The 25,484-nt window shown below is 30.5% G+C and overlaps 9 protein-coding genes and 2 non-coding genes across 11 annotated transcripts, besides 6 other annotated features; 4 read left to right on the forward strand and 7 right to left on the reverse strand.

The window, feature by feature from the left end:
• Positions 1 to 11: 11 nt before the first annotated feature.
• Positions 12 to 248, reverse strand: TVAGG3_0360450 (N-acetylmuramoyl-l-alanine amidase family; the record flags this gene model as incomplete). Its single annotated transcript, XM_001308195.1, has 1 exon — positions 12 to 248. The coding sequence occupies one exon, from the start codon at positions 246 to 248 to the stop codon at positions 12 to 14; it is 237 nt and encodes a 78-aa protein (XP_001308196.1).
• Positions 249 to 3,675: 3,427 nt separating this feature from the next.
• TVAGG3_0360460 (uncharacterized protein) lies at positions 3,676 to 4,202 on the reverse strand (the record flags this gene model as incomplete). Its single annotated transcript, XM_001308194.1, has 1 exon — positions 3,744 to 4,202. One exon carries the CDS (start codon positions 4,200 to 4,202, stop codon positions 3,744 to 3,746), a length of 459 nt encoding a protein of 152 aa, XP_001308195.1.
• Positions 4,203 to 6,538: 2,336 nt separating this feature from the next.
• TVAGG3_0360470 (sperm-tail PG-rich repeat family) lies at positions 6,539 to 6,958 on the forward strand (the record flags this gene model as incomplete). The annotated part of the gene is made up of 1 exon (XM_001308192.1): positions 6,539 to 6,958. One exon carries the CDS (start codon positions 6,539 to 6,541, stop codon positions 6,956 to 6,958), a length of 420 nt encoding a protein of 139 aa, XP_001308193.1.
• A 194-nt stretch (positions 6,959 to 7,152) lies between these two features.
• Positions 7,153 to 7,860, reverse strand: TVAGG3_0360480 (uncharacterized protein; the record flags this gene model as incomplete). The annotated part of the gene is made up of 1 exon (XM_001308191.1): positions 7,153 to 7,860. The coding sequence occupies one exon, from the start codon at positions 7,858 to 7,860 to the stop codon at positions 7,153 to 7,155; it is 708 nt and encodes a 235-aa protein (XP_001308192.1).
• A 1,378-nt stretch (positions 7,861 to 9,238) lies between these two features.
• TVAGG3_0360490 (transcription-initiator DNA-binding domain ibd family) lies at positions 9,239 to 10,418 on the forward strand (the record flags this gene model as incomplete). Its single annotated transcript, XM_001308190.1, has 1 exon — positions 9,329 to 10,123. The coding sequence occupies one exon, from the start codon at positions 9,329 to 9,331 to the stop codon at positions 10,121 to 10,123; it is 795 nt and encodes a 264-aa protein (XP_001308191.1).
• Positions 10,419 to 11,271: 853 nt separating this feature from the next.
• Positions 11,272 to 11,301: a mobile genetic element.
• A 2,487-nt stretch (positions 11,302 to 13,788) lies between these two features.
• Positions 13,789 to 13,879: a mobile genetic element.
• Positions 13,880 to 14,360: 481 nt separating this feature from the next.
• On the reverse strand, positions 14,361 to 15,101 carry TVAGG3_0360520 (Macro Poa1p-like domain-containing protein; the record flags this gene model as incomplete). Its single annotated transcript, XM_001308189.1, has 1 exon — positions 14,632 to 15,096. The coding sequence occupies one exon, from the start codon at positions 15,094 to 15,096 to the stop codon at positions 14,632 to 14,634; it is 465 nt and encodes a 154-aa protein (XP_001308190.1).
• A 374-nt stretch (positions 15,102 to 15,475) lies between these two features.
• TVAGG3_0360530 (Lys63-specific deubiquitinase protein) lies at positions 15,476 to 16,103 on the forward strand (the record flags this gene model as incomplete). The annotated part of the gene is made up of 1 exon (XM_001308188.1): positions 15,506 to 16,075. One exon carries the CDS (start codon positions 15,506 to 15,508, stop codon positions 16,073 to 16,075), a length of 570 nt encoding a protein of 189 aa, XP_001308189.1.
• Positions 16,104 to 16,223: 120 nt separating this feature from the next.
• Positions 16,224 to 16,295, reverse strand: TVAGG3_0360540. Its single transcript has one exon. It is a non-coding gene; the product is annotated as a tRNA-Glu (tRNA).
• Positions 16,296 to 16,639: 344 nt separating this feature from the next.
• TVAGG3_0360550 lies at positions 16,640 to 16,710 on the reverse strand. The gene has a single exon. It is a non-coding gene; the product is annotated as a tRNA-Gly (tRNA).
• A 142-nt stretch (positions 16,711 to 16,852) lies between these two features.
• Positions 16,853 to 17,881, reverse strand: TVAGG3_0360560 (uncharacterized protein; the record flags this gene model as incomplete). The annotated part of the gene is made up of 1 exon (XM_001308187.1): positions 16,964 to 17,833. One exon carries the CDS (start codon positions 17,831 to 17,833, stop codon positions 16,964 to 16,966), a length of 870 nt encoding a protein of 289 aa, XP_001308188.1.
• A 1,259-nt stretch (positions 17,882 to 19,140) lies between these two features.
• TVAGG3_0360570 (papain-like cysteine protease AvrRpt2) lies at positions 19,141 to 20,043 on the forward strand (the record flags this gene model as incomplete). Its single annotated transcript, XM_001308186.1, has 1 exon — positions 19,148 to 20,014. The coding sequence occupies one exon, from the start codon at positions 19,148 to 19,150 to the stop codon at positions 20,012 to 20,014; it is 867 nt and encodes a 288-aa protein (XP_001308187.1).
• A 915-nt stretch (positions 20,044 to 20,958) lies between these two features.
• Positions 20,959 to 21,019: a mobile genetic element.
• A 153-nt stretch (positions 21,020 to 21,172) lies between these two features.
• Positions 21,173 to 22,377: a mobile genetic element.
• A 153-nt stretch (positions 22,378 to 22,530) lies between these two features.
• Positions 22,531 to 22,591: a mobile genetic element.
• Positions 22,592 to 23,589: 998 nt separating this feature from the next.
• Positions 23,590 to 25,484: part of a mobile genetic element that runs on past the window's edge.

A 25,484-nucleotide genomic window follows, 5' to 3' on the forward strand; every position in this document is an offset into this window, starting at 1 on the left:
TTATTTTTCCACTATCTACCTCCTATTTTATTAAGTATTCCTTCAGCTATTCCACCAATTGCGTTACCTGCTTGTGCTCCCATTGCCGGATTACCTGCTTTAGTACCTAATACTCCACCTATGATAGTTCCTGCCGTTTTCGCTACTGGTGCCAAAAAGTTTGCAACAGGTTTAATAATCTTTTGATGAACCCAACTTGCAGCTTTCTTAATTCCTTCCCATAATTTTTTAAAGAATCCTGCCGCCATTTCTGATTTAATATTAATTAAAAAATATATTTCATCACTTATATTCTAATTTTTATTTAATGATAAATGAAACCGATTTTAAAAATAAATGAAACAAAGGAGGATGAAATAAATGAAAGTGGAAATGTCCAACAAAAAATAAACGTTGTTAAACCAATTACTGAAATAAAAATTTTTTCATCTGTTGAAGAATTTAATGACTATTATGCTAATAATAAAAAATTATTTGAAGAATTGACAACATGTAAATTGAATAAAATGTTTAAAGTTGATGGATTCAAAATTTCAAAAATAAAAGGAGTGGTTAGTTTGAAATCTATTCCTCAATCAAGAATCACCTCATTAATGAAAATAGATGATTTAACAAAAAGAATAGAAATTATTGAAGAGCGAATAAATCAAATTATTGATTTCATAAATCATGACTCGTTGAGCCCGGGTCCTTAAAGCCCATCACTGAGTTCAAGGTTATATTCATCAAATATTTCATTATTAAATGCAACTTCTGCTAGTTTATTTATTTTTTCAATACGATCATTTGAAAGTCTATCGTTTAATTTTTTCTGAAGTTTTTCATTTTCTAGTTCTGAAACTTTATTTGGATGATATTTAAACCCGTTAAATTCTTTTTCCCCAGTTTTGATCATTAATTTACAAAGAACTTTTGTGGTTGGAATTCGTTTAAACCATTTATCATTAATATTTGTTATAAATTCAATATTCGGAATTAATTCCCAAATTTTTGCATTTTGGCGCGGTTCAATTTTAACGACATTTTTTAACGCGATACGAGCGTAAGTCCATAGAATGTGTTTTGAGGGAAACTATAAAAATCCAAAATAGAGGTAAGTGCGCCATTATTACCTGCGAAGTTACATGGAATAAATCGAAGAGTAAGTACAAGATGATCTTGCATCTTTCCAAGTAAATGAAATTTATTAAAATTAAGAAGATAATATTCATTTATAGTATGTGTATGATGTTTTTTCAAAATTTCTTCAAATAAAATGCAATGATAATTTTTGAATAATTTTTTTTGTGTATATTTCATTTTTTATTAGTGAAAATATCATTACATCAATAAGGAAAGCACAATCCAAATTCATATTAGTTAAATTAATATACGACCAAAAGTGCTTACTCTTAAACAACCGTCGGATTTCCGGGTGAAATCGTGACACACTTTCGTCTTTCGTAGGCAGTGGTGGTTGTTACAAAAGGTAACTTCGAATGTAGCGTGAAATCTGCAAAAAAATTCTGAAATTTGAATGGAGAACACAAAAATTGAATAGTTTACGTCAATAAAAAAGAAAAATGAAGCCAATGTGTCTCGAACCTAGGACTTAGAGCAGCAATCCCATTGTTTATCCCATTACACTAGATGCGTCTCTCACCTCAGTGAATGAGATCAACTATAGCAACTTGTGGAAAAGTGACAAATAGCAACTTTGACCCTCTCTCTGCATTTTATTTGAAGAAATTTTGAAAAACATCATACACATACTATAAAATGAATATTATCATCTTAATTTTAATAAATTTCATTTACTTGGAAAGATGCAAGATCATCTTGTACTTACTCTTCGATTTATTCCATGTAACTTCGCAGGTAATAATGGCGCACTTACCTCTATTTTGGATTTTTATAGTTTCCCTCAAAACACATTCTATGGACTTACGCTCGTATCGCGTTAAAAAATGTCGTTAAAATTGCCCACACGCTTCTACATAATCATCGAAATAAACATCTACTTGTTTAACATTTTCAAGAATTGGTGAAAGAGCATCCATTAATTGATTGACGGTTACGAATCTTGATCCACTCATTTTCTTACGAAATAAAAAAATAAATTATTCAAAAATGTAAGACATGAATTTTTAAAGTTTATTTTTTACTCATGAAAATAATTATTTCTAATTTCTTTTACTCTCTCGTATATACTAGATTTAAAGAATTCAGAACATTTCCCATAATCTCCTAAATGTTTTCTTATCCCTAACGTGTGCCAGTTATTATATGAAACTGAATAAACTTTATCTTTATCTTTGCATCTTTCATCACTTCCAATATATTTATATCTCAGTTTTGATTTAGCATTTTCATATTCATTAGCGTTTAATAATTCACAGTCTTCCTTTTTAAATTGATGTTTAAGATATTCAGGATTTAATACTCTACGTTTATATGCTCCTAACTTAGTTCTAAAGGTTTTTCTACAAAATTTAGGAATTCCTTCCTCTTTAATGCCATCAATGATTTCCATTTCATTATTTTCAATTTCTTCTTCTCGTTTATGAGGTCTTTGATTATGACTCCATTGATTCCATGAAATTAAATATTCTTTATCATTATATTTATACCTCATTAGCTTATTTTGGCTTTCATATTCATTTAATAATTCACAATCTTCATTTTTAAATTGAAGTTTAACCCATTCAGGATTTAAACAATGTTTAATTAATCGCGGAATATCTGACATCATCTATATATAGCTTCTTTTATAAAAGATAAAAAATTAAATTATGTTTAAAATTAATGTTAATTTTTTTTAATGGTTTATAAATATTTATTACTAATTTATTTAATAATGTCGCGCTTTCTTACGAATTCATGACTTAAAAAACGTAAGAAAAAATTTTATATCATCTATATATAGAAGATGTGAAAATATACCTTCATCTATATATAGACGTAACAAAAAAAGTCACACAACCCTTCCACATATACTACTGAGATTTTAGTCTTCAAAGTCATTCTCCATTTATTTGATTGTATTGATATATTTTGTGAAAAGTTATATTCGCATGACTATAAATCAGAATAGGGAAATTTAAGAAGATTTCAATCACAAATTTATATGAGTGAATATCATAGCTGTATGCGCGAAATAGCATTGCAATATTTATAATTGGATGATTCAATAGGTATTTTTACATATATATGCATTTTTAAAAAGAATGAAACATTTTTTCAGTTGTAAATATATTTGAGATAAATATTCCTGTAGTGTTTAGCCATGTGGTGAGTAATTAAATATTTATTGCGATGCGTAGACCGATATTTGAATTTTCATAAGGTTTTTTGAGAGAGATAAAATTACCAGGATGGCTAACGGATTGATAAAAAATATCACACATATGTTAATTAATAAAAATACAATATTTCCAATTCTAAAATCTCTTATCAAATGATTATTTTTTGTGAGTTCTATCAAAATTCACACAAAAATATAATTAATCCATTGAAACCAGTCATACTAATTTCATATAAAAATTATTCCAGATAGTTATCTTGTACTATTTATGAGAAAATTAAAAATAAAAAAGTACGTAAAATTCGATTGAATATATTCATTGAATTGATTTTCTGATATCAAATTCAATATAATAAAAATCTGAAATTAGAAAGATACATGAGATAATATTTAATTAACATAAAAAACAAAGATAAATATGAATTGAAATTCAACTTAAACTTGTTTTTGAGAGAAAATATTAATGATAATTCAAAAGCTGGGTGAGGTCTGATGGATCAAAGTGTTGTACATCCATATTGTGCATTAAGTATCTAGATTCGATTTGAATCTCGGATGAATTTGTAAAATTCTGAATCTTGCACTTTGGGAGATAAATAGCTATATCATTGAGATGTGGAAAAACTGTATCCCAGTTTTCTGAATACCAGCAAAGAAGGGCATCACGATTTCTTTTTGCCAATCTGTCTAGCTTGATGCAATATTTGTTTGACATTTCTGCAGCAAAAGCCAATAATGGGGCCGTTGTGACATGAAGTCCAAATTTCCTGTCAATGTATTCAGAAACAAAATCAATTTTAATTCCGTTGTTATGGACTCTTTCTGTGATCATATCATGATCTCTTAAGTTTCGATCGGACTTGGAGTTGATCTTGCGAACCTTTCTTGAAGAGATGATCTCCTGGACGTAATCTATCATAATGAAAAATGATTTGATTGAAAATTAACTTAACATGATTTTGTTAATTTTTTTATTTTAAATAAATGGTAAATAGGTTATAGAGACTTTTTTCATCTCCGATATTCAATATAATTTTGTGAAATCATTCAAAACTTGTATTCAATTTGGATGTTCGAACATATAAAATTTATTTAGGAATTTTTCATTCATATACTATTTCCTGTATTTTCGTTTTATGAATAATTTTGTGAGAACATATTCAATTGAAAAGAATTTTATGCTTATTTGCTGTAATTATCATGTTTCTACATATGCATTCATAATTGAAATTTGTTTACTATTCAAATTTTTCAATAAATGTTTTGATAGAAATAATGATTTTGAGGAAATGAAGGATTGTCGAAAATCAATATAGAATGTTAAAAATTTTATAGATCGAAATAAAACACGTCGGTATGCAAAAGTGCTACGGGCTATTTACAACGGAAAGTCTCCGCTAATATTTTGTTAAGGATATATTGAAGAATCTAAAAACCCTATTTGTTTTCCAAAAAAAGACTCAGAAATTAGGAAAGATTTTCAGAGCAGAAAAAATATTTAAACATTTCTCAGAAGCCTATCTTATAAGAAATTGAATCAAGAAAATCGATTTAAGTTAAATTTTTAAAAAATTCAAATGTTTTCAATGTTTTGTATAAGATGAGATTTAATATGATGTTGTTTAATTATGTCCATACTAATTGTATTTCGAATTTCATATTTCAATAATGCAGCTCTCTCAAAAGTAACAAATTTAGGTTGCAAAACAATTATTATTAGAGAAATGTATATAATTGGTATATATTATAGATCTAATTCCTGTCTGACTTGGTTTTACATGATATGTTCATCAATCAAAATCAACCATGTTGCAAACCATCATAACAACTTTTACAAAGCTAGCTATATAAATTCCATATGGCCACATTCGAATTTTTTATTGTATTAAATCAATTACTTCGTTTAACATCTAAATTCAATCAAATAAATATTTTAATTTTACGTTTTGATTATTTTGCTATCATGTGACTATACAGATTATGTAAATGTGTTTTTCCCTATTATAATGCGCAAATGCTATAAATTTATAATATCCATATTTTAAAATAGCAAATTATCATTCACTGATCAGCTTTGATAGAAAATAAATTACTTTCATTGTTATTATAGAACTTCAATAAGAATTTAAACATCCATTGAATATTGGATGGATGAATCTGATTTTTACATTCCAAACTCATTAAGGTAGCATAACTAATTAATTGAATGATTTCGAAAGATTGATTTTTCGATTTTGATATTTTTAATATTCATTCCGTGTTTTAATACAATTTATCTCAATTTTTCTATGTAAAAGTAATAATTTTAAAATGAGGCATAACGTCAATGATTGTTGAAAATAATTGTAAGGTTTACTAACGAATTTTGCGAAATTAAAATATTATATTTCTCGATCAGAGGTGAGGAAAATACATGTGGAGAATTTGCAGATTCAAAAAAGTACTCTCAAAAATATCATGGAAGAAGAAAATGAAGGACCTGTAAAGATTCCAATCCTTCTGACAAGCTCAGCCGTTATGCAAGGACCTGGCCCAGGTGCCTATGATACCAGAGGTAGTATTGATAGAATAGCTCCAATTAAAATCAAAGGCAGATACCAAGAAAAAGTTGATTCTAGTGCGCCACCATATGTGATGTTACCTTCTACAATCGGATCTGGAAGAAAATGTGTTTTTTCTGGTCGTCCAAAAGATTCGGCAATAGAATCATCCCCAGGTCCCTGTTATGCACCACCAGCTTTTGGATCAGATGTCCCAGGTTGCAAGATTGCTCACAGGACTGAAGATTCTAAGAGAGAAATTACTCCAGGTCCTGGTGAGTACGATACAACCCGTAGAGAAAAGATCAAAGGAGGATCATTCCACGGCCCTCATGAGAGATCACTTGCCGTCACATCAACATCTCCAGGACCAGGAGCTTATGCAGTTAAAACAGATTACATGTTTCATTCACCAAGAATGCCTATAGGAACACGCCATTACGATAGAGCTACAAGTGACAGTCCAGGACCTGGTGAGTACGATACAAGAATATCAGCGATTAAAGCAAAGAAATATGGTGGCTACATTGGAAATAGAACAGAAATAAGATCGACAGAAACTACACCATGACCATCTTATTACGCAACCAATACAGATATATTGAAATCTATCTCAAAGCTGCATATTTCAGGCCGCCCTAAAGTTAAAGATTACACATCATCACCTGGACCATATAATACGCCATCTACATTTGGAAGCGGACCAAAATACTCAATGCGTTCACGACCACGTGATTCTACTGCTGATGTAACGCCAGGAGTCAACTATTGTCCACCAGATTTCGGCAAGGATACTCCCGGAGCTCATATCACTGGAAGATATGAAAAGAGGTTAGGTAATGATGTCACACCAGGACCTTCTGATTATGCTACAAATACTTCTTTAGTTAATTTAAAGAAGGCATCTGTTTTTCATGGTGTTTCTGATAGATCAATGGCTGTTAGAAACAATTCTCCAGGTCCGGCTGCTTATTCTCCAAGAATGCCAAATTCTTCTCCAAGAATTCGTATAAAAGGATCAAGTACAAGAGAATCTATTCAGCAAACAGGTGAATATGTCGCTCTCAAGAGTACTTTGACTGGCCCTAAGTACACAATCTCTCCAAGAACAAATCTTTTAATGTCTTACGGATAATTTATTATGTAAAAATATATGTCTTTTTTTCGGATTTATCTACATAATGCATACAAACAATAGATTTTTATTTACATGGATAAAAGAAAATATACGGGACGATATCATAAAATTCGGACGTAATATTAGGAAAATCGTAGAGTAATAGCTAAGTATGTTTGATACTAATAAGCGTTTGATTTGAATTTGCAGGATTATTTGGAGATTTTCATGCAAAGTTCTTTGATCTTATTATTAAGCTCAAGGAGGTAATCTTGTTTAACAGCACAGAGATTTTCGAGTCTTTCTCGCTCTTTTTGGTACAATTGGATGCGCAATTCTAATTTTGCTTCCGTATCATCTTGAAAAGATGAATTTAAATCTGAATCTTGTTTGGCTTGAAGAACTCGTTTGTCTGACTCGATTAGGGCAGTTAATTTTTTTGCTTTTTCTGTAAGATCATTGAGTCGATAATTTCCTGTATTTATTGCAATTTGTAAGTTATGTCTAGTATTTTGCAAATGCTCCATTCTATCTTCATAAATTTTAATATTATCTAGTACATTTTTTTCATTTCGTTTCAATTCATTCGTCTTCTTTTCAATAGCTTCGGCTTTAAGTCTATAATATTCTTTCAGTTCATCGCAAGCAAGAGCAATAAGATTTTTAAATTCCGTTGGTGAATGAGAAATCCTTTCAAGTATCTCAAATCCAGTTGGATCACCATCTTCGATCAGCTCTTGTAGTTTTTTTCGATCAATATTTGCTTTTCCATTTAATAGTGCTTTTCTTCGCTTGGTCATGGGTTGAATCGTATATTCTAACTGTGGAGGAGGTTCAACATACAAAGTTGTCTTTGCACGCGTTATTGGTTTTTTTAGGTAAAGTCCAGTGTTATCTAAGCGAGTTGTTCTTGAAGTCATTGACAATTTTTTGGAAGATTAAATTAGAAATTCAATGAATATCAAAGTTGATTTTTGGTAAATTTTGGATTTTTACATGGATTTTTGAAAAATTTATTATTTGATAGATAAAAAAATTAATTCATTAGTTATCAAACAATAAATTATATATAATTGATAAAAATCTATAATTCTATTGATTTATTATTGTAAAATAATAATTAGATCTTGAGTTAATTAAGTTTTAAATTCTAAATTTTCCAAATTTTTCTTATGTTATCAAAAATATTTATTCAAATTGTTGATTTGATTTTCATTTTTTCAATTTCAAAAAAAATTTGGAGAAATGGGGAGTTACAGAACGAGAATAGGAACGTTGATACTTCGATATTGGGTTCGAAAGTCTCTAAATGTATGGTATTTGATTAGATATTAACTAACTTCGTTTTGATTTCATATTATTCCAAAACATCTTATTATACCATAAAAAAATACATATTCATCTCCTTTTCATGTTAATGAAATCGCGTTTTATCCTATTTGAAGAAACTTCCATCAATTTTTCGATTTAAATACTCTTTTATTCTTCGATATTGTTTGCATCGTAAGAATTTTTGCACACAGATAACAAACATATAATAGTCCAATAGTAAAAGCTTTTTAATTTGATTATATTTCCTAGATATTGCTGCTATTTAACAAATTTCAGCCTAAACACTAAAGAAAGAGATAAACTAAAGAACTCATAATCTAATACTCTTATAAGGAAATGATAAAATCGAGGAACCAAAATCAAGTTATAATTACTTAAAGAACAAAGCCTTATACAAAAAATTTACATGCAAAAAACCATAAAACTTCGAAATAGTATTATTCTACTTTAAGATTAAATTCGGAATTAATAGTTGAAAGATGTTTGCTAATTGAGAACGAATTTCGGCCATTCGGCCCGATTGATCTTTATTCGTAATTCAGATCCTTTATCACCATAAATACAAATAACTTTTTTCATGAAATATATTTTCCGAAACATTTTTTCAGATATTTTGTGACGCTTTGCGCATAGAGTAATAGGAGTTAAAGGAGTCACTTCAACTCACGTCGAAATATTGGAAGATAATTAATTTTGGAGTTCAGTAATACAAACTTTTCGTTTCTATGATACCCAAAATTATTGTATAGATTCATTAACTTGAAAAATTTTAATAAACACATATCATAGAATAATATTACTTCAAAGATAAAGAAATTATACGGTTTATTTCTATCAAAATTTTGGGAGGATCAGATCCTCGATTAATTCATAATATATATCAATAGATCTACTTTTAGAGATCAGAAAGTGTATTTTTCTTTGAAACGATAGCCTTTCATTTTTAACTGAAAAGAGATTTTAAAAACGAAATCAATTTCGTCTTTTCTTCTTTAACTTTCTATTAATGAAATATTTTTTTTGAAAAAAAAATTTTTTTTGTAATAATTTTTTTTAATGAATTGGAATCCTCAACTCCATTATCCAAATGCAAATGGTGCCCAACTTCCCAATTTGTTTACTAGTCCTCCAGTTTATCCTCATAGCAACACCACCTTTGTAAGACCAACTTCTTTCGAAACTTCACCAAGTCCATTTGATGTCGATCAATTTCTCACAGATATTCAAAACCGCTCAGCCAGAGAAATAAACAGCGAGAGGGCCGTTTTTTCTTCGCCTATTTCAGTTCCTGCTTCACCACTTCCTTCATTTATTGACCGCGAAAACGAAAGACGAGATAACAGAACTAGATATGACTTCAACCAAGCTGTTCTTGATACAGTCATTGATACAATTTATTTAAGACTTTATCCTACTGATATTTGGGAATCGGCACGGCTAACTGCAAAACAAATCGTTGATCAGTACTTCAAACGACGATCCTCCAAGAAAATGCCGTTTCATTATAAGCTTTACAATGCTCTACAAATAACAACCCAACACCCAGAATTAGTCCCTGTATTTGGAGCTCAGTGGGTCACAGACACAGTTTTTAAGATATATCGTCTTCCGTTTGCAAATCTACTCGGCGTGGGATCGATTAATGGCGCTTTGTTTAATAAACAAGGTTCATTACCAACCCACGGCTTTTTAACTGTATTCCCTCAGACTGTATATGGAATAAATCCGAGAATGATTTCAGATGTCGATAACGACTCGGTAAGGATGTTTCGCCACGCTTCACCTTATTTCCATATAAATGCAACCGAATCAGAACTAGCAAAATGCAGATGGAAGAATCCTAGAAATTAATCAGATATTTCCCATGATTTGTTTTTCGTTTTTATTCACTCATTACTCATATTTCCCTTAGATTTTACTTCAGCTTAGAATTCATGGGATCGAAAGTATCTTACTACTCAACAGATTTACTGCAATTGGGCTTAGAGCTCGGTTCATTCAAATCTAAGAGTATTTTAATATTAATCCTTTGCAAGGGTTTTTATTCCTATTATTTTGTTATTTGTATTGTAATCTTTCTCTATCTTGTTCACTTTACATATTCAGATATGAATATATATATTATTGTAAATTTATTCTTCGGAAAAATAATCTTTCCTTTTTTTTTTATCAAATCTTGGACTTTTCGAGAATTGATACTGAAACTACATTCCAAGAAACTTCAAAATTACCTTTCGCTTTTTATTGGTTAGTAGGCCAGATTCAATTTTACATCATTTTATCATAACGTGTTTTTTTTATCCATAATCATTTTGATTGTCAATGCTTTGCAAGCAACAAATATCTTAATCAGAATAAAACCAAATTTTTGAATTTCGAAATCGGAAAAAAGTCAATATGTCTGCCTTTGAAGAACAATGAAGAATATAATTTCATCTGTAACCAAACCACCAATTCTCTCTTTCTTTTCCCCATCGGATGATTTATATGAAGAGAGAAGGTAAATTTAGAAATCTTTTCTCCAAACATCAAAATTAATTTGTGAGAAAATATCAAAGCTAATTATGAGAAGGTAGTTTTTATTCTAAATTTCTTTCATTGGCAGAGTTTGTTGAATTCCCGAGTCAAAAAAAGTTCACATCAAGAAGTAAAACGTATTTAAATATTAGTTTGTTCATTGAGGTCTTGATGTTCTTAAATAACAAAAAGTATACTCGTATAAATGATTTACAGATTTTAATTTCGAGATTTATAAGATATTTGAGCAGAATTTTCTTCGATTTTGTGGAAGCTATTATGCTTATATATATAGTTTAAATCTGAATCAATACTCATGCAATCACCAAATTCAAAATGAACATGAAAATGTGATGCGACCATATATAAAGTACTCCCGAGAATCATTTTTGCTTTTTTTCCTTGAAAATATTATTTAATTTCAGATTGCAAATAGGAAAAAGTGGGAAAGCGATATCAGGACTTTAGAGAAATTCTCTTTCGAGTAGGTGACAAAAGTGCATACTCTTAAACAACCGTCGGATTTCCGGGTGAAATCGTGACACACTTTCGTCTTTCGTAGGCAGTGGTGGTTGTTACAAAAGGTAACTTCGAATGTAGCGTGAAATCTGCAAAAAAAATTCTGAAATTTGAATGGAGAACACAAAAATTGAATAGTTTACGTCAATAAAAAAGAGAAAAATGAAGCCAATGTGTCTCGAACCTAGGACTTAGAGCAGCAATCACACTGTTTATCCCATTACACTACATGCATCTCTCACCTCAATGAATGAGATCAACTATATGATAACTTTTTCCCCATTATATTCTTGTGGAAAAGTGACAAATAGCAACTTTGACCCTCTCTCATTCTCTTTCTCTTTATATTTATCTTTGTTTTTTGAAATTCTCTTTCTCTTCATATTAATCATTATTTTATCGAATTCTCTTTCTCTTCATATTTATCATTATTTTATCGAATTCTCTTTCTTCTCAAATTTATCACTATTTTATTACATTCTCTCTCTTTTCATATTAATCATTGTTTTATAAAATTCTCTTTCTCTTCATATTTATAGATGTTTTATGTAATTCTTTCGATATTAATGAATGCCCTCTTAGTATTGCAGTCAAAATAGAATCAACAGAAATTGTCCAATTCCTAGTTGAGCATGGTGCTGATGTTAACATGAAGCTTATTCTCTCTCTCTTCATATTTATCACTGTTTCATCAAATTCTCTTTATTCTCAAATTTATCATTGTTTGATAGAATCTTCTTTCTCTTTATATTTATCATTATTTTATGAAATTCTCTTTCTATTCATATTTATCATTATTTTCTAGCATTCTCTTTCTCTTCATATTTATCATTATTTTATCTAATTCTCTTTCTCTTCATATTTATCATTATTTTATCTAATTCTCTTTCTCTTCATATTTATCATTATTTTATTACATTTTCTTTCTCTTCATATTTATCATTATTTTATATAATTCTCTTTCTCTTTATATTTATAGTTGTTTTATGCAATTATCTTTCTCTTTATATCTGTCATTGTTTAATGAAATTCTCTTTCTTTCCATATTTATCATTATTTTATAAAATTCTCTTTCTATTCATATTTATCATTATTTTATTGGGTTCTCTTTCTCTTCATATCTGTCATTGTTTAATGAAATTCTCTCAATATTAATGAATGCCCTCTTAGTATTGCTATCAAAATTAAAGCAACAAATATTATCAAATTCTTAGTTGAGCATGGTGCTGATGTTAACATGAAGCTTATTCTCTCTCTCTTCATATTTATCACTGTTTCATCAAATTCTCTTTATTCTCAAATTTATCATTGTTTGATAGAATCTTCTTTCTCTTTATATTTATCATTATTTTATGAAATTCTCTTTCTATTCATATTTATCATTATTTTCTAGCATTCTCTTTCTCTTCATATTTATCATTATTTTATATAATTCTCTTTCTCTTCATATTTATCATTATTTTATCTAATTTTCTTTCTCTTCATATTTATCATTATTTTATACAATTCTCTTTCTCTTCATATTTATCATTATTTTATTGGGTTCTCTTTCTCTTCATATCTGTCATTGTTTAATGAAATTCTCTTTCTTTCCATATTTATCATTATTTTATAAAATTCTCTTTCTATTCATATTTATCATTATTTTATTGGGTTCTCTTTCTCTTCATATCTGTCATTGTTTAATGAAATTCTCTCAATATTAATGAATGCCCTCTTAGTATTGCTATCAAAATTAAAGCAACAAATATTATCAAATTCTTAGTTGAACATGGTGCCACAAATGTCTAATAGTTCTTTTTCCAATAACATTATTCTATATTGAAAAAAAAAAGAATTAGTAATGTTAGCACTATTTACGAATAAACATTCCATAATAATTTAATGTTAATTCATTAATACACACAAATTTAAAGGTGGTTACATATTTCTGGAAATCAATTATCGTTTTTCAACATATTTCAAAAATGTACTTTCCCATCGAGACGATAATCCTAATAATTTTGTATTGTTTAATTTTGTTTTTGAGATATGTACTAGCAAGATATTTAAAATATTACCAAGTGTAAAACAATGGGAATATAGAGAATATTTAATGGACCGCTGCACCGATAAGTAAACTAAATGAGCCTAAATTTAAAAGTGAAAAAATTTTAAAAATAGACCTCTCAATTTTTTACCAAATTAAACAAATGCATGCAGTTGGATATAAAACAGAGCAAATAACCAATACTGTTATCGCAGCATATATCATCAAACTTTTAAGTTGTGTTTTCGAAATATCTCAGTGCTTATCTTTGATATTTGTATATATAACCAAAAGATCAACATCATTATACACAATAAAATGGTTGTTTAAAGATTAATTGATTAGAAGTAGATGCTTATCCAGTTTTGCACATATTCATGCAGGGTCTATCATAGGTACCCTGCACCTATACATGCTTAACTGGAAAAGGACTTACTTTTGTTCTTCGATGCGAATTGATCAAATGTGTGTAATTCATATATGTTCCACATATTGAAATTACACTTCGTTGATATTTAACATATAAGCCTTTAAATATTAAGCCGATAATGAATAAATTACAAATTTAAAGGCTGTTTACGAATCTACTCTAATATGAAATGTTCAATTTTGTGTTTATTGATCTAAAACAAGCATATCATGCTATTTTAAGCCCAATTTAGATGAATAAAGTTTGGTGATCTATAGTGTGAAGACACAAACTTACAGCATTTCTTTATGCCAAAAATCAATTTTGATATAATATAATTTAGGGCCTCAGGTGGCTACGCTTGCCATTCGGGTAAGTATGCCATCTTCGGCAAAATAAATATATAAATATTTTGATTATATGATATGAATTCATTCAAACTATGAAGTTTATTTGGAGAATTATATGGTCATATGCTCGGAAAAGCATATGTAATGAATTCCGATTCTTAATATATTCTAATAACTAAACAATAAGTTTTCTGTGAGTTTGGATGATAATTAAATAATAAATAATTTGAAAAATTGAAATTTTTGCTATTTGGTTGGGGCTTGTGAAGAACACTAATATATGCTTACTTAAAATATGATTAAAATTTCTGAACGAAAACTATCAAAAATAAGTCATAAAAAATATAAAAATAAGAATCTGATTTATTGTAGATTAATAATCCGCAAGGTCTTCGTAACATCCATGATATATATACTGTCTTAATTCTATCGGCACAAAGCTTAAAATATTATTATCATTAATCAACAACTTCGTTACTTGATTGAAACTTCACTGTAAGCTTAAAAGATATCCCAGACTGCAATTATTCGTATATTACTTCTTTTCCTCAAATTTGTATAAAACAACCGGAACTTTGACTTCTTCAGCAAAATTTCTTAGCATTTTCTCATATGATTCCCAATTTCCGCCAGCTAATCCACACCCAATTCGATATGGAAAAGCAATTGATTCAAGATTGTCAATTTTAGCGATTTCGGATAAACATGACTGAAAATATCCTTCTCTATTCTCAATAGTATCAGATTTAGTAGGTTTTCCAGCACTAAATTGGCCAATTAAATTTATAACGTATCTTTGATCGGTTCCGTTACCACAGACTATAATAGCACCTGGTATATTAGCACTATACCTTTCTCGATTTTTGTATACATTGGAATATGGAAATTTATCAAATATTTGCTTTGCCAATCCTTTTGCATACTTCGTGATACAATTGCATTGATGAACTATATACTTTTCCTTGGCTTCAGTAATATCTTCTTCCACTATTGATAGCATTTTTCCTTGAATGAATGTCACTTTTTATTCATCATAATCATCCTTGTTTTGTGGTGTCACAAAGAAATCTCGCATTCAATGAAACTACAACAACCAATTTGCTTAATATAATTTCGTTATTGTAGAATAATTTCGATTAAAACTGTTTTTGTTGATTATTGATTAAAACAAACAATACATTTTATCATCTATACTAGTTTGTGATCTTATATCTTATTTCCAGCAGTATGATTGCAATTTTTTCGATCCCGATCAATAATTTATATTCAAATTATCAATAATGACGATACAATGAATCTACACAATACGTAGATCTTATGATCGTATTTTCTCCGGTGAAAATTTTCCGCGCATTCAAAAATGTGAATTGAATAATATACGTTTTCAATTTTCATCGCAGAAATTAAAAATGGAAGGAGCTTCAATACGCGTCAATGTATACGATCTCACAAAAGTTAATTCATTATTCAGAAAATCGAAGCTTGGCGTTTATCATACAAGTGTTGTTGTTGGCGATCAATTTGAAGTTTATTATGGGTTTTATAAATCAGGATGCACAGGTGTTGACTATGCTACTACCATTAACTCATTACCTTCGAGTATGTCTGGAACTTTCTACTCAACATATGAACTTGGAAAGTCAGAATTAACAGTAGATGAATGTAGGAAAGTCGCTAGACAAATGTCATTAAGAGAAGAATGGCTTTCCAATAGATACAACATTCTAAATCATAATTGCCATGCTTTCGCATTGGAATATTGCAAAGCGATATTATGTCCTCACAAACTGTTGAATTTTCCTGCATATGTATTCAAAGGTGAAAGTGTGGGAAGTGCCCTCTATGATAACTTCCTTTCGTTATTCATTGATAAAGATCATCCACCATACTTCCTCAATAAGCAACCATACAAAAAGGAAGAGAACAGACCTCCAACAATTATTATTCAAAGTCCTACCAAACGCCTCTCAGTTTGGTAACATATATTGTTTGTAAATTATATTATTTCTATTTCTTATTTTTTTTTCCATCGAACCAGATATTAAGCAGGCTAATGAGCTTTCTATTTCATAGGATAAAAATAAATGTTATTTGGATCTTAAAAGAAATTTCGATAAGAAAAAAGTTTTCCGATACGGGGAGTCGAACCCCGATCCTGTGGATGAAAACCACATATCCTAACCGCTGAACGATATCGGATTCACATTTTTATTTCTTTTATTTTATAAATAAATAATAAATAAATATTTCTTTGAGATTTCTTTCCTAGCAAAAACATCATTTTACCTTTAACCATTTTTAGACTACTTTTAATAGTTATTTTAGATAAGAATGCATAAGCAATAATCAACTTTTCTAACACACAATTGATTTTATAGAAATTTGTCTATAACTTTTTACCCTGATCCTCTTTTTGAAAATGAGTTTTTGCTAAAGCTATTATATCTTCAGAAGTCATTGCATTTTATATATTCCAAAGCAATAAAATTATTCAATTCATTCTAAGATATTGCTTTTAGAAAAAAAAATAAAAGAAAAAGTATTGCACCGCCCGGGAATCGAACCCGGACCCCCACCTTGGCAAGGTGAAATTCTACCATTAGACCAGCGGTGCTTCACATTTTCGTTATTTTTCTGTTAATATTTAAGTATTAATTATCCCACAAATTCATCAAATTTCCTCAACTCATTAAAATTATACTTAACCTATCAGAAAACTATAAGACATAAAATTTCTTTATTCAATTCTCTATGAATATACTTTCTGATTCAATCAGAAAATGTATTAATCAAATAAAATTTCTAAATACATAACAAATAGATAATAAACAATTCAAAATCAAATATAATCACTCATTATATACAAATTATATTGTAGAAGCCAACAGATTCAGTCTTCTTCCGTGAGAAGTTTGAGATTTTCTTGTTGGAGGTGGAAACAGAGATCTTCTGTTCTGTATAGCTTCAATAGCTCTTGTCTGGTTCTCTCTTGTCTTTATAATCGATGGAAGTAGCGAAGATTTGTCTTTTTCCCATTTATCAACTAAAGCACTCATTTGGTTAGCGTGCTTTTGTTGTAGTTTTGCTCGTTCCATGCCAACATATCTATCCCAGTTCTCTCTATGTTGTTGATCTTCTATTTCTTGTAATTCTTTCGCTTGTTTGTTCAAAGCATCAGCTTCAATGAATCTCTTAGACGAAACTAATGACTTTTCTCTAAACTTAAGATTCAAATATGCTTGAGAATATTTCAAAAATTTAGGAAGCATCTTTTCATAAGTATGGTTTTCATTAAACTCATCCATTTCTTGCTTTTGTTTCTCTTCAAGACGTCTTATGGAATCTTGTTTCCGTTTTTCGAACGTATCCATGATATAATTTGCTTTATCTGTAGTTTCGTTAAATTCATCAGTAGCATCATTAAGTCTTTCGATCAAACAATCATCTTTTATCTCTCTTGTCATTATGAAATCACTTCTTTTGAGTTTTGCTTGAATTTTTCTGTCAACATCTTCACATCTTTGGGCTAAAAGATAGTCTCCTGACTTAATAGAGTCTTGCTGCATGTTTTTGACCGCTTTTCTCGCATTGTTCAGTTGATGAATTGTAAATTTGTCTAAAGATTCACCAGCAAGCATCCTTTGAGCGTGATCCATCATTTCATTATTAACTTTAAATGTTTTCGGAACAGGCGACAAAGGAACTGAAAGCCTGGAAGCTGGACAAGTCTGATACATGTTTTTGCTCAAAAGGTGACAGTTTTCCTTGAAAAAAGTGCCAAATTTCATTACATCATGATCGGAAAAGAATATTATTTCGAGATTTGGAAATAACACCAATAATATACTCCCTACCGACTAGCAATTTACAGCATTCATTTCTCTATATTTGCCAATAATTTTTTTTTTAAATTGAAGTCTCAGATATATTTTCCAGACTTTTTGATTGATTTAAGTGAAGCATCTAAAATCATGTTTGAATGCATATGCTTGCTTCTATCAGTTCAGATCCTATATATAGCGTTCCTTCGCAATATCGGTTCTCTTCATATGATTCTTTTCTAATGATCTATTTTCAACAAAAAATATCTCATAACTTCATATGTTACATATAATATTTCTCCTGGAGATGTTAACTCTTTTAACTTGTTATTGACTATGTTTTCTTATACTTCATTGCTTTCCAAGATGTTATTTTTCTGATTCCACTTTTCCGCATTTTTCTTCTCTTTTTACTTTTGTTACTCTTCAAGTCATACCGAAATATAATGCATTTCTTCTTGCATATTTTTTTTTCGAATGCCATATGGAGAGGATCGTTTGGATTTCTGTCACTGAAATGTATCTCAAAAAAATTATTTCATTCTCTATCTATTCAGTCAAGTTTTTAAATGAAGTTATATCTTAGTGATTGATTGAAATAAATCATCTTTTATTATTAGACCCCATGCAAGCAATATGTTAATCTAGATTATGTTTGGTTAGTATTTTCCTAGAATTATCCAAAATGGATAGGGGAATTTAAATTCCTTTTTCCATAATTTTAATTTTGATTAAAAGAGGATCACCATGAGTAAATATATTGTTACTTATTAGGAATGATATATGACATATCTATCATTCCTTTGTTTACTGTTAAACATAATTACTCCATCATAATTTCAAATAGTCCACGACTTTTCAAAATTTTGAAAAGTTCACAATTATTTTTCAGATGGCTTTCTGCCAACAAAATCTATATATCAGGTACTGCTGACATCTAATTAACATCGTCAATTGATCGAAATTAATAGATTTGCATATATTTCTAGCATATTTTGGATTAGATTTTGAGTTGCATCCCAATATTCACCAATTACTATCTGTCTAAAGATAAAATAGAGGCAAAAAGGACAATATAAGTTACATTTCTCTGTATTTTTGCATAAATCGCTCAAACAAAATGTAAACATATGATGAAAGCATCATTTCTTTCATTTTAAAATCTTCTGTTGCAATCATATAACGGGTGTGCAGAGACGATGAAAAAAAATGATTTCTATCAATTTTTATATGCAATTTCAATCATTCGATGGTGAGGGCAATCCATCATTTATGCGTCGTCATTATCTAATAGGTTACATCTGGGGCTTAGTATCAACAATTCTTTTCATAGTAACATTGATTATCTTGATTTCAAAATGTTCATCTGGAAAATATTACTCAACAAAAGTCCCATCTAAATCTATAATACCTATCAAACAGTCCATTAATGATACTATCACAGGTGCAGCTGCACATAATGGCAAAGAGAATCATATTCCTTCGAAATACTTTACAGAATTCGATTTTTATAATGCCAAACCGACAAAAACACTCAAAATTCTTGAAAACTTCCAAACATACCAGCAGACTACCGAATACTCATGCGGACCTGCTGCAGCTTTGATGGCTCTTAATTATTTAGGAATTACAAACGTATCGGAGAGGCAGCTTTCAGACTCGATGTTCACCGGATACCCATGGAGATTGAACAATTTCAGTAAACTCGGCACAACTACAACAGATATGGCCAGAGTTTTAGGAACCTTCAATGTTAACGTCGAAACAAATGCAGGAGCTGTTGAACCACCATGGTCCGATGAAATAGAGTTTACAAAATGGATTAAAAACGCAATTGAGAACAAACAACCTGTTTTATCAAAACATGTTGACTGGGGAGGCCATTGGGAAGTAATTATCGGCTACGATGACATGGGTACAGAAAGTTTCTCTGATGACGTTCTTATTATCGCTGATCCATACGATTCTTCTGATCATCGCCAGGATGGATACACAATTTGGCCAATGGAGAGATACTATTCACTTTGGCATACTAAAATGTCTGACCAGCCTCTTGAGGAATATTACTTCCAATATGTTAAGATTTCTAAGAAATAAAAATATGAAAAGTTTATTAAATACTTAATGATTTGCTATATTTTCCTTTTTATGTCTTAATTTAATATGATAATTAAAATTCATTCAATATTGTTCTAAAATTTGAGAACTGAGCTATTACAAAGGGATGAATTATGCCTATGTATCAATATTCTTTCTAATCAAAAAAGAATATTATCAATAATTATCCTCTAAAAACCACTTTTCATAATTTAGGACACTTTGTCAAAATTTTCAATATTTTATTTTAAAATTTGAATTAAAAAACTTAAGGATGTATGGATTTCCCCAATCCACTAGGGCTGCTTGCTGTTTGGGATTCCCACTGTCCCAAATTGAAATTTTTCAATGAGTTTCAAGAAAAAAATAAAAAAAATGGGCGAAGGCAAAAAGAATTTAAAAAGGGTTATCTATAAAAGGATAATATTATGTGCAAATAAAGTAATTTTAGATATAATATCGCTTATATTAAAAATATATGAATCTGAATAAATTAGAAACTTGAAATTTTGCCTAAAAAAGTTAAATTCTATACCTGCAGTATGAATGTGTTGTAATGGTAGTAAGAATTGGCTAGCTCAAAGCAACTGCTCAAAACTTTCCCGCCAAAAACGCAAAAGTGTCATTTCTGCATGGAAGACCATAGCTGGAGTCACGCTCAACCATCCCCTTGCTGGTATGATGTGCAGCCTTTGTTCTGACCAATCATAGTGCTGCTTCATCCATACCAGCAAGTGGTTTCAGCATCAGACCTCCGCTTGGTCTTCCATAAGAGCCCTGCAAATCAGAAGCACAGTAATTATGCAGCCTAGTTGCTAGGGTATAGTAGCTAGGCCGCATAATTATTGTGCTTCTAGCGATATTAGTTATACGTTATTGCACGCATTCACTTATACTACCACTCTCTCGCTCCTAAAAAGTCAGATACTTCGTAATTACTAGAATAGGACCAAGTTCTTCCGAGGCCTCTCATTGCATGAGAGACTTCGGAAGAGCTTGGCCCTAAAGCATCTCACTACGGCTCCCTGGTCTACAAAAGGCTAAAGAAACTACAATTTGAGTAGAGTCCTTCCGAAGTCTCCCATTCAATGAGAGGCCTCGGAGGAATTCTACTCCAAGGTAATGCGCTTGTAGTTTCTGACTCTCTATTGAACGAAAAATGTAAATTTACTCGAAAAGAGCAAAAGTTCTTCCGATGCCTCTCATTGAATGAGAGACTTCGGAAGAACTTTGTTCTAGTGTAATACGTGTATATTCTTGGGTCTAGGGAGAGCGAGAGAACTGGTTTGTAATTCGTTTTTGCTGAAGTTCTCCGGATTTCTCTCAATTGATGAAGGAAATCCGGAAAACTTCAGCATGAGTTAATTGTGGTGTAACTCTCTGGGTATTTACCGGCCAGAGAGCGAGTAAAATATTAGAGAGCGCATAGTCTCAGCATAGGTATGCGCACTATAAATATACGTTATTTTTTACTTTCGTATGAAGAAATAGCTTCTCATTTTTATGCTTCTATATACTTTTTTTACTAAGTAAATCGCCTATTTTCTTATTAAAGCCTAATTTTTCCACGTGATTAAGAATCTCTACATCCCAAAAATTCGTTTTCTGCTTTCAGAACGCGAAAATATGCAGTATATCTCAAGATAAAGGGAAATCTTTCTCTTATATTTTCCAAAAAAAAACTTTTTCTAATTTTTGTCATCAAAATTGTTGTTTTTCTTATCAAATTTGCAAAATCAAGATTTTTTTTGGAGATTTTCAGCAAAACAAAACACGGTAGATAGATGTTATTTTATGATATCTATCTGATGATGATCTCTATTTTGATTTTTAGTAGAAATTCAAAAATTGTTTAACAAAATAATGATGATATCCTCTTTATCTTGAGATATACTGCATATTTTCGCGTTCTGAAAGCAGAAAACGAATTTTTGGGATGTAGAGATTCTTAATCACGTGGAAAAATTAGGCTTTAATAAGAAAATAGGCGATTTACTTAGTAAAAAAAGTATATAGAAGCATAAAAATGAGAAGCTATTTCTTCATACGAAAGTAAAAAATAACGTATATTTATAGTGCGCATACCTATGCTGAGACTATGCGCTCTCTAATATTTTACTCGCTCTCTGGCCGGTAAATACCCAGAGAGTTACACCACAATTAACTCATGCTGAAGTTTTCCGGATTTCCTCAATTGAGAGAAATCCGGAGAACTTCAGCAAAAACGAATTACAAACCAGTTCTCTCGCTCTCCCTAGACCCAAGAATATACACGTATTACACTAGAACAAAGTTCTTCCGAAGTCTCTCATTCAATGAGAGGCATCGGAAGAACTTTTGCTCTTTTCGAGTAAATTTACATTTTTCGTTCAATAGAGAGTCAGAAACTACAAGCGCATTACCTTGGAGTAGAATTCCTCCGAGGCCTCTCATTGAATGGGAGACTTCGGAAGGACTCTACTCAAATTGTAGTTTCTTTAGCCTTTTGTAGACCAGGGAGCCGTAGTGAGATGCTTTAGGGCCAAGCTCTTCCGAAGTCTCTCATGCAATGAGAGGCCTCGGAAGAACTTGGTCCTATTCTAGTAATTACGAAGTATCTGACTTTTTAGGAGCGAGAGAGTGGTAGTATAAGTGAATGCGTGCAATAACGTATAACTAATATCGCTAGAAGCACAATAATTATGCGGCCTAGCTACTATACCCTAGCAACTAGGCTGCATAATTACTGTGCTTCTGATTTGCAGGGCTCTTATGGAAGACCAAGCGGAGGTCTGATGCTGAAACCACTTGCTGGTATGGATGAAGCAGCACTATGATTGGTCAGAACAAAGGCTGCACATCATACCAGCAAGGGGATGGTTGAGCGTGACTCCAGCTATGGTCTTCCATGCAGAAATGACACTTTTGCGTTTTTGGCGGGAAAGTTTTGAGCAGTTGCTTTGAGCTAGCCAATTCTTACTACCATTACAACACATTCATACTGCAAGTATAGAATTTAACTTTTTTAGGCAAAATTTCAAGTTTCTAATTTATTCAGATTCATATATTATAATAACAAGACTTTTTTTCTTCATCATTCATGTATAATATATATGACACTATTAGATATATATTTAGAATAATATTATTATAAAAATTATGAAATTTGTTTGAAATGAGCATAAACCATGAAACAAATCATATGTTATCTATTGATCTTAATCAGAGCAAATCAACTTCTATCTTAAAATCTGCAATTTCTTGCTACTTTTTTTTCATTTCTTTTATTTTGTTTCCAAATAGCCTCACAATTGGATTAAAATATACTACTATTGAAATATATTTATAATATTCATCAATATTTCATTCGACGATTATTGGGGATTGGGATTGATCCCAGCCCACCTCTCAATTTCATTCAAAATTTGAATATGGGCTGGGCTGGGATTATCCCAAATAATCGTTATCGTTTATCTTCAAATGGCAATAATAGCTAAAAGATATAAATAGATACACTATGTGTTAAAATTAATATACCTCTCCCAAGCAATGAAGAAAAAAAAACTTGGGCTAAAAAGGGCTAAAATTTTTTTTCGGAGATTGGGACAAAGTTGCAATTCGGCACTTTTTGTAAAAAAAATGGGGTCATACTCATAATGAATAGAGACTTATAGCCAAGTCTTGATATCATGCAGGGAGAATATACATTGATAAGCAATTATATTTTATAGTAGTAGTATTCAGAAATTCTTACAATTTACAATACAATTTTCAAAAATGGATAAAGACTATAGCCAAGTCTTGATATCATGCAGGGAGAATATACATAGATAAGCAATTATATTTTATAGTAGTAGTATTCAGAAATTCTTACAATTTACAATACAATTTTCAAAAATGGATAAAGACTAATAGCCAAGTCTTGATATCATGCAGGGAGAATATACATAGATAAGCAATTATATTTTATAGTAGTAGTATTCAGAAATTCTTACAATTTACAATACAATTTTCAAAAATGGATAAAGACTAATAGCCAAGTCTTGATATCATGCAGGGAGAATATACATAGATAAGCAATTATATTTTATAGTAGTAGTATTCAGAAATTCTTACAATTTACAATACAATTTTCAAAAATGGATAAAGACTTATAGCCAAGTCTTGATATCATGCAGGGAGACTCTCTACAAATACAAAAATTGATTATCATAAGGAAATACAAATTTATCAATTTTCATGTGAAAATTACATAAATTTGTTCTCCAATAAATAGCAATAATACTTTGAATGTTATATTAAGTAATATAGCTTCAGGTAAATAAGCTTACACTTCAAAAATATACTGTTTATTCATTAATTTTAAAAAAAGTCCAAATTATCTAATCTTGCTTACTCTTCCTTTAAACTTCTTTGTGCCAAATTTAATATTGCCTTCAAAGATGGAATAAGGACATTAGGTTCAATCCTTCGGCTTTCGACAATTTCCAAAATGTGTTGAATTAATTTCAAACATTCATCGTGTTTTGAAGCTCTTTGCTCAACAATCTGATTACCTGCCCTTGTAAGAATTCTTACTGCTCTTTCTTCATTCAAAACATTAGCGACTTGAACCTTAATAATCGCATTTGGAATCACAACAGTGATGAGAGTTATGACGATGTCATCAATGCGCTCATTTTTCTTACCCAAGAAAAATGTTTGCTTTAATTGATGAAAGTGTGATTCCGCAATGTTATTCGTGGAATCACCTTCTCCACGATATAACATCATCCAATGTTCTTTGGTTCTTCTCCATTGTTTATCGAAATACTTCAAAGCGCGCGGTTCTTCTTCTTCTAACATTGTTGTCAAGAACTCATATGTTTCATCAGACTCTTCAGCCAGCTTTTCTGCATTCGTTGCATCTGCACGTAATGTCAAAAAGTCCATTGCTAAATAGAAGTTCTCAAAATTCTGTGGATTGTCAAAATAGCTTCCAACTTTTGCACATGCGCGTAAAACATGCACAGCGCACCAACTGAGCTGCGCAAGAGGAAATCCGTCCTCAATTGCGCGAGCAATGTTTAGCGCACAGTCAGCGCTCCAATGCTGTGGATCCAGGTGCGCAAACTCACAGAATTTCACCAAACATTCTTGAATTTTTTCAGATGTCTGAGGGTTCACTAAAAAATAGCAAAAAGGGAAAATTGTGTTTTGACTTGTTTTCATTGTTACTGCAAACAATTGGATCTTTCCTTTAATTAAAGAATGAGTGGAATCGACGTGGAGAGGGTTATCAATTCTATGCACCAATTCTTTTGCAGCAAAAGGTGCATATATGATTGTAAACTCGGAAAAATCTCCATTGTAATCAAATTGAACGAGATCATCTGGGCACTCTTCCTGTAAATTATTCAAAAATGCTTCCAAAGAAGTGTAAGGATCGTTTGATAATCTTTGTGCAATAATCTCATCAAGGCGATAAAATTTGTGCTTTAAAGCATCAGTA

Source organism: Trichomonas vaginalis, chromosome V (genome assembly GCF_026262505.1).
Source record: "Trichomonas vaginalis G3 chromosome V, whole genome shotgun sequence".
In the NCBI taxonomy this organism is placed as follows: domain Eukaryota; phylum Parabasalia; order Trichomonadida; family Trichomonadidae; genus Trichomonas; species Trichomonas vaginalis.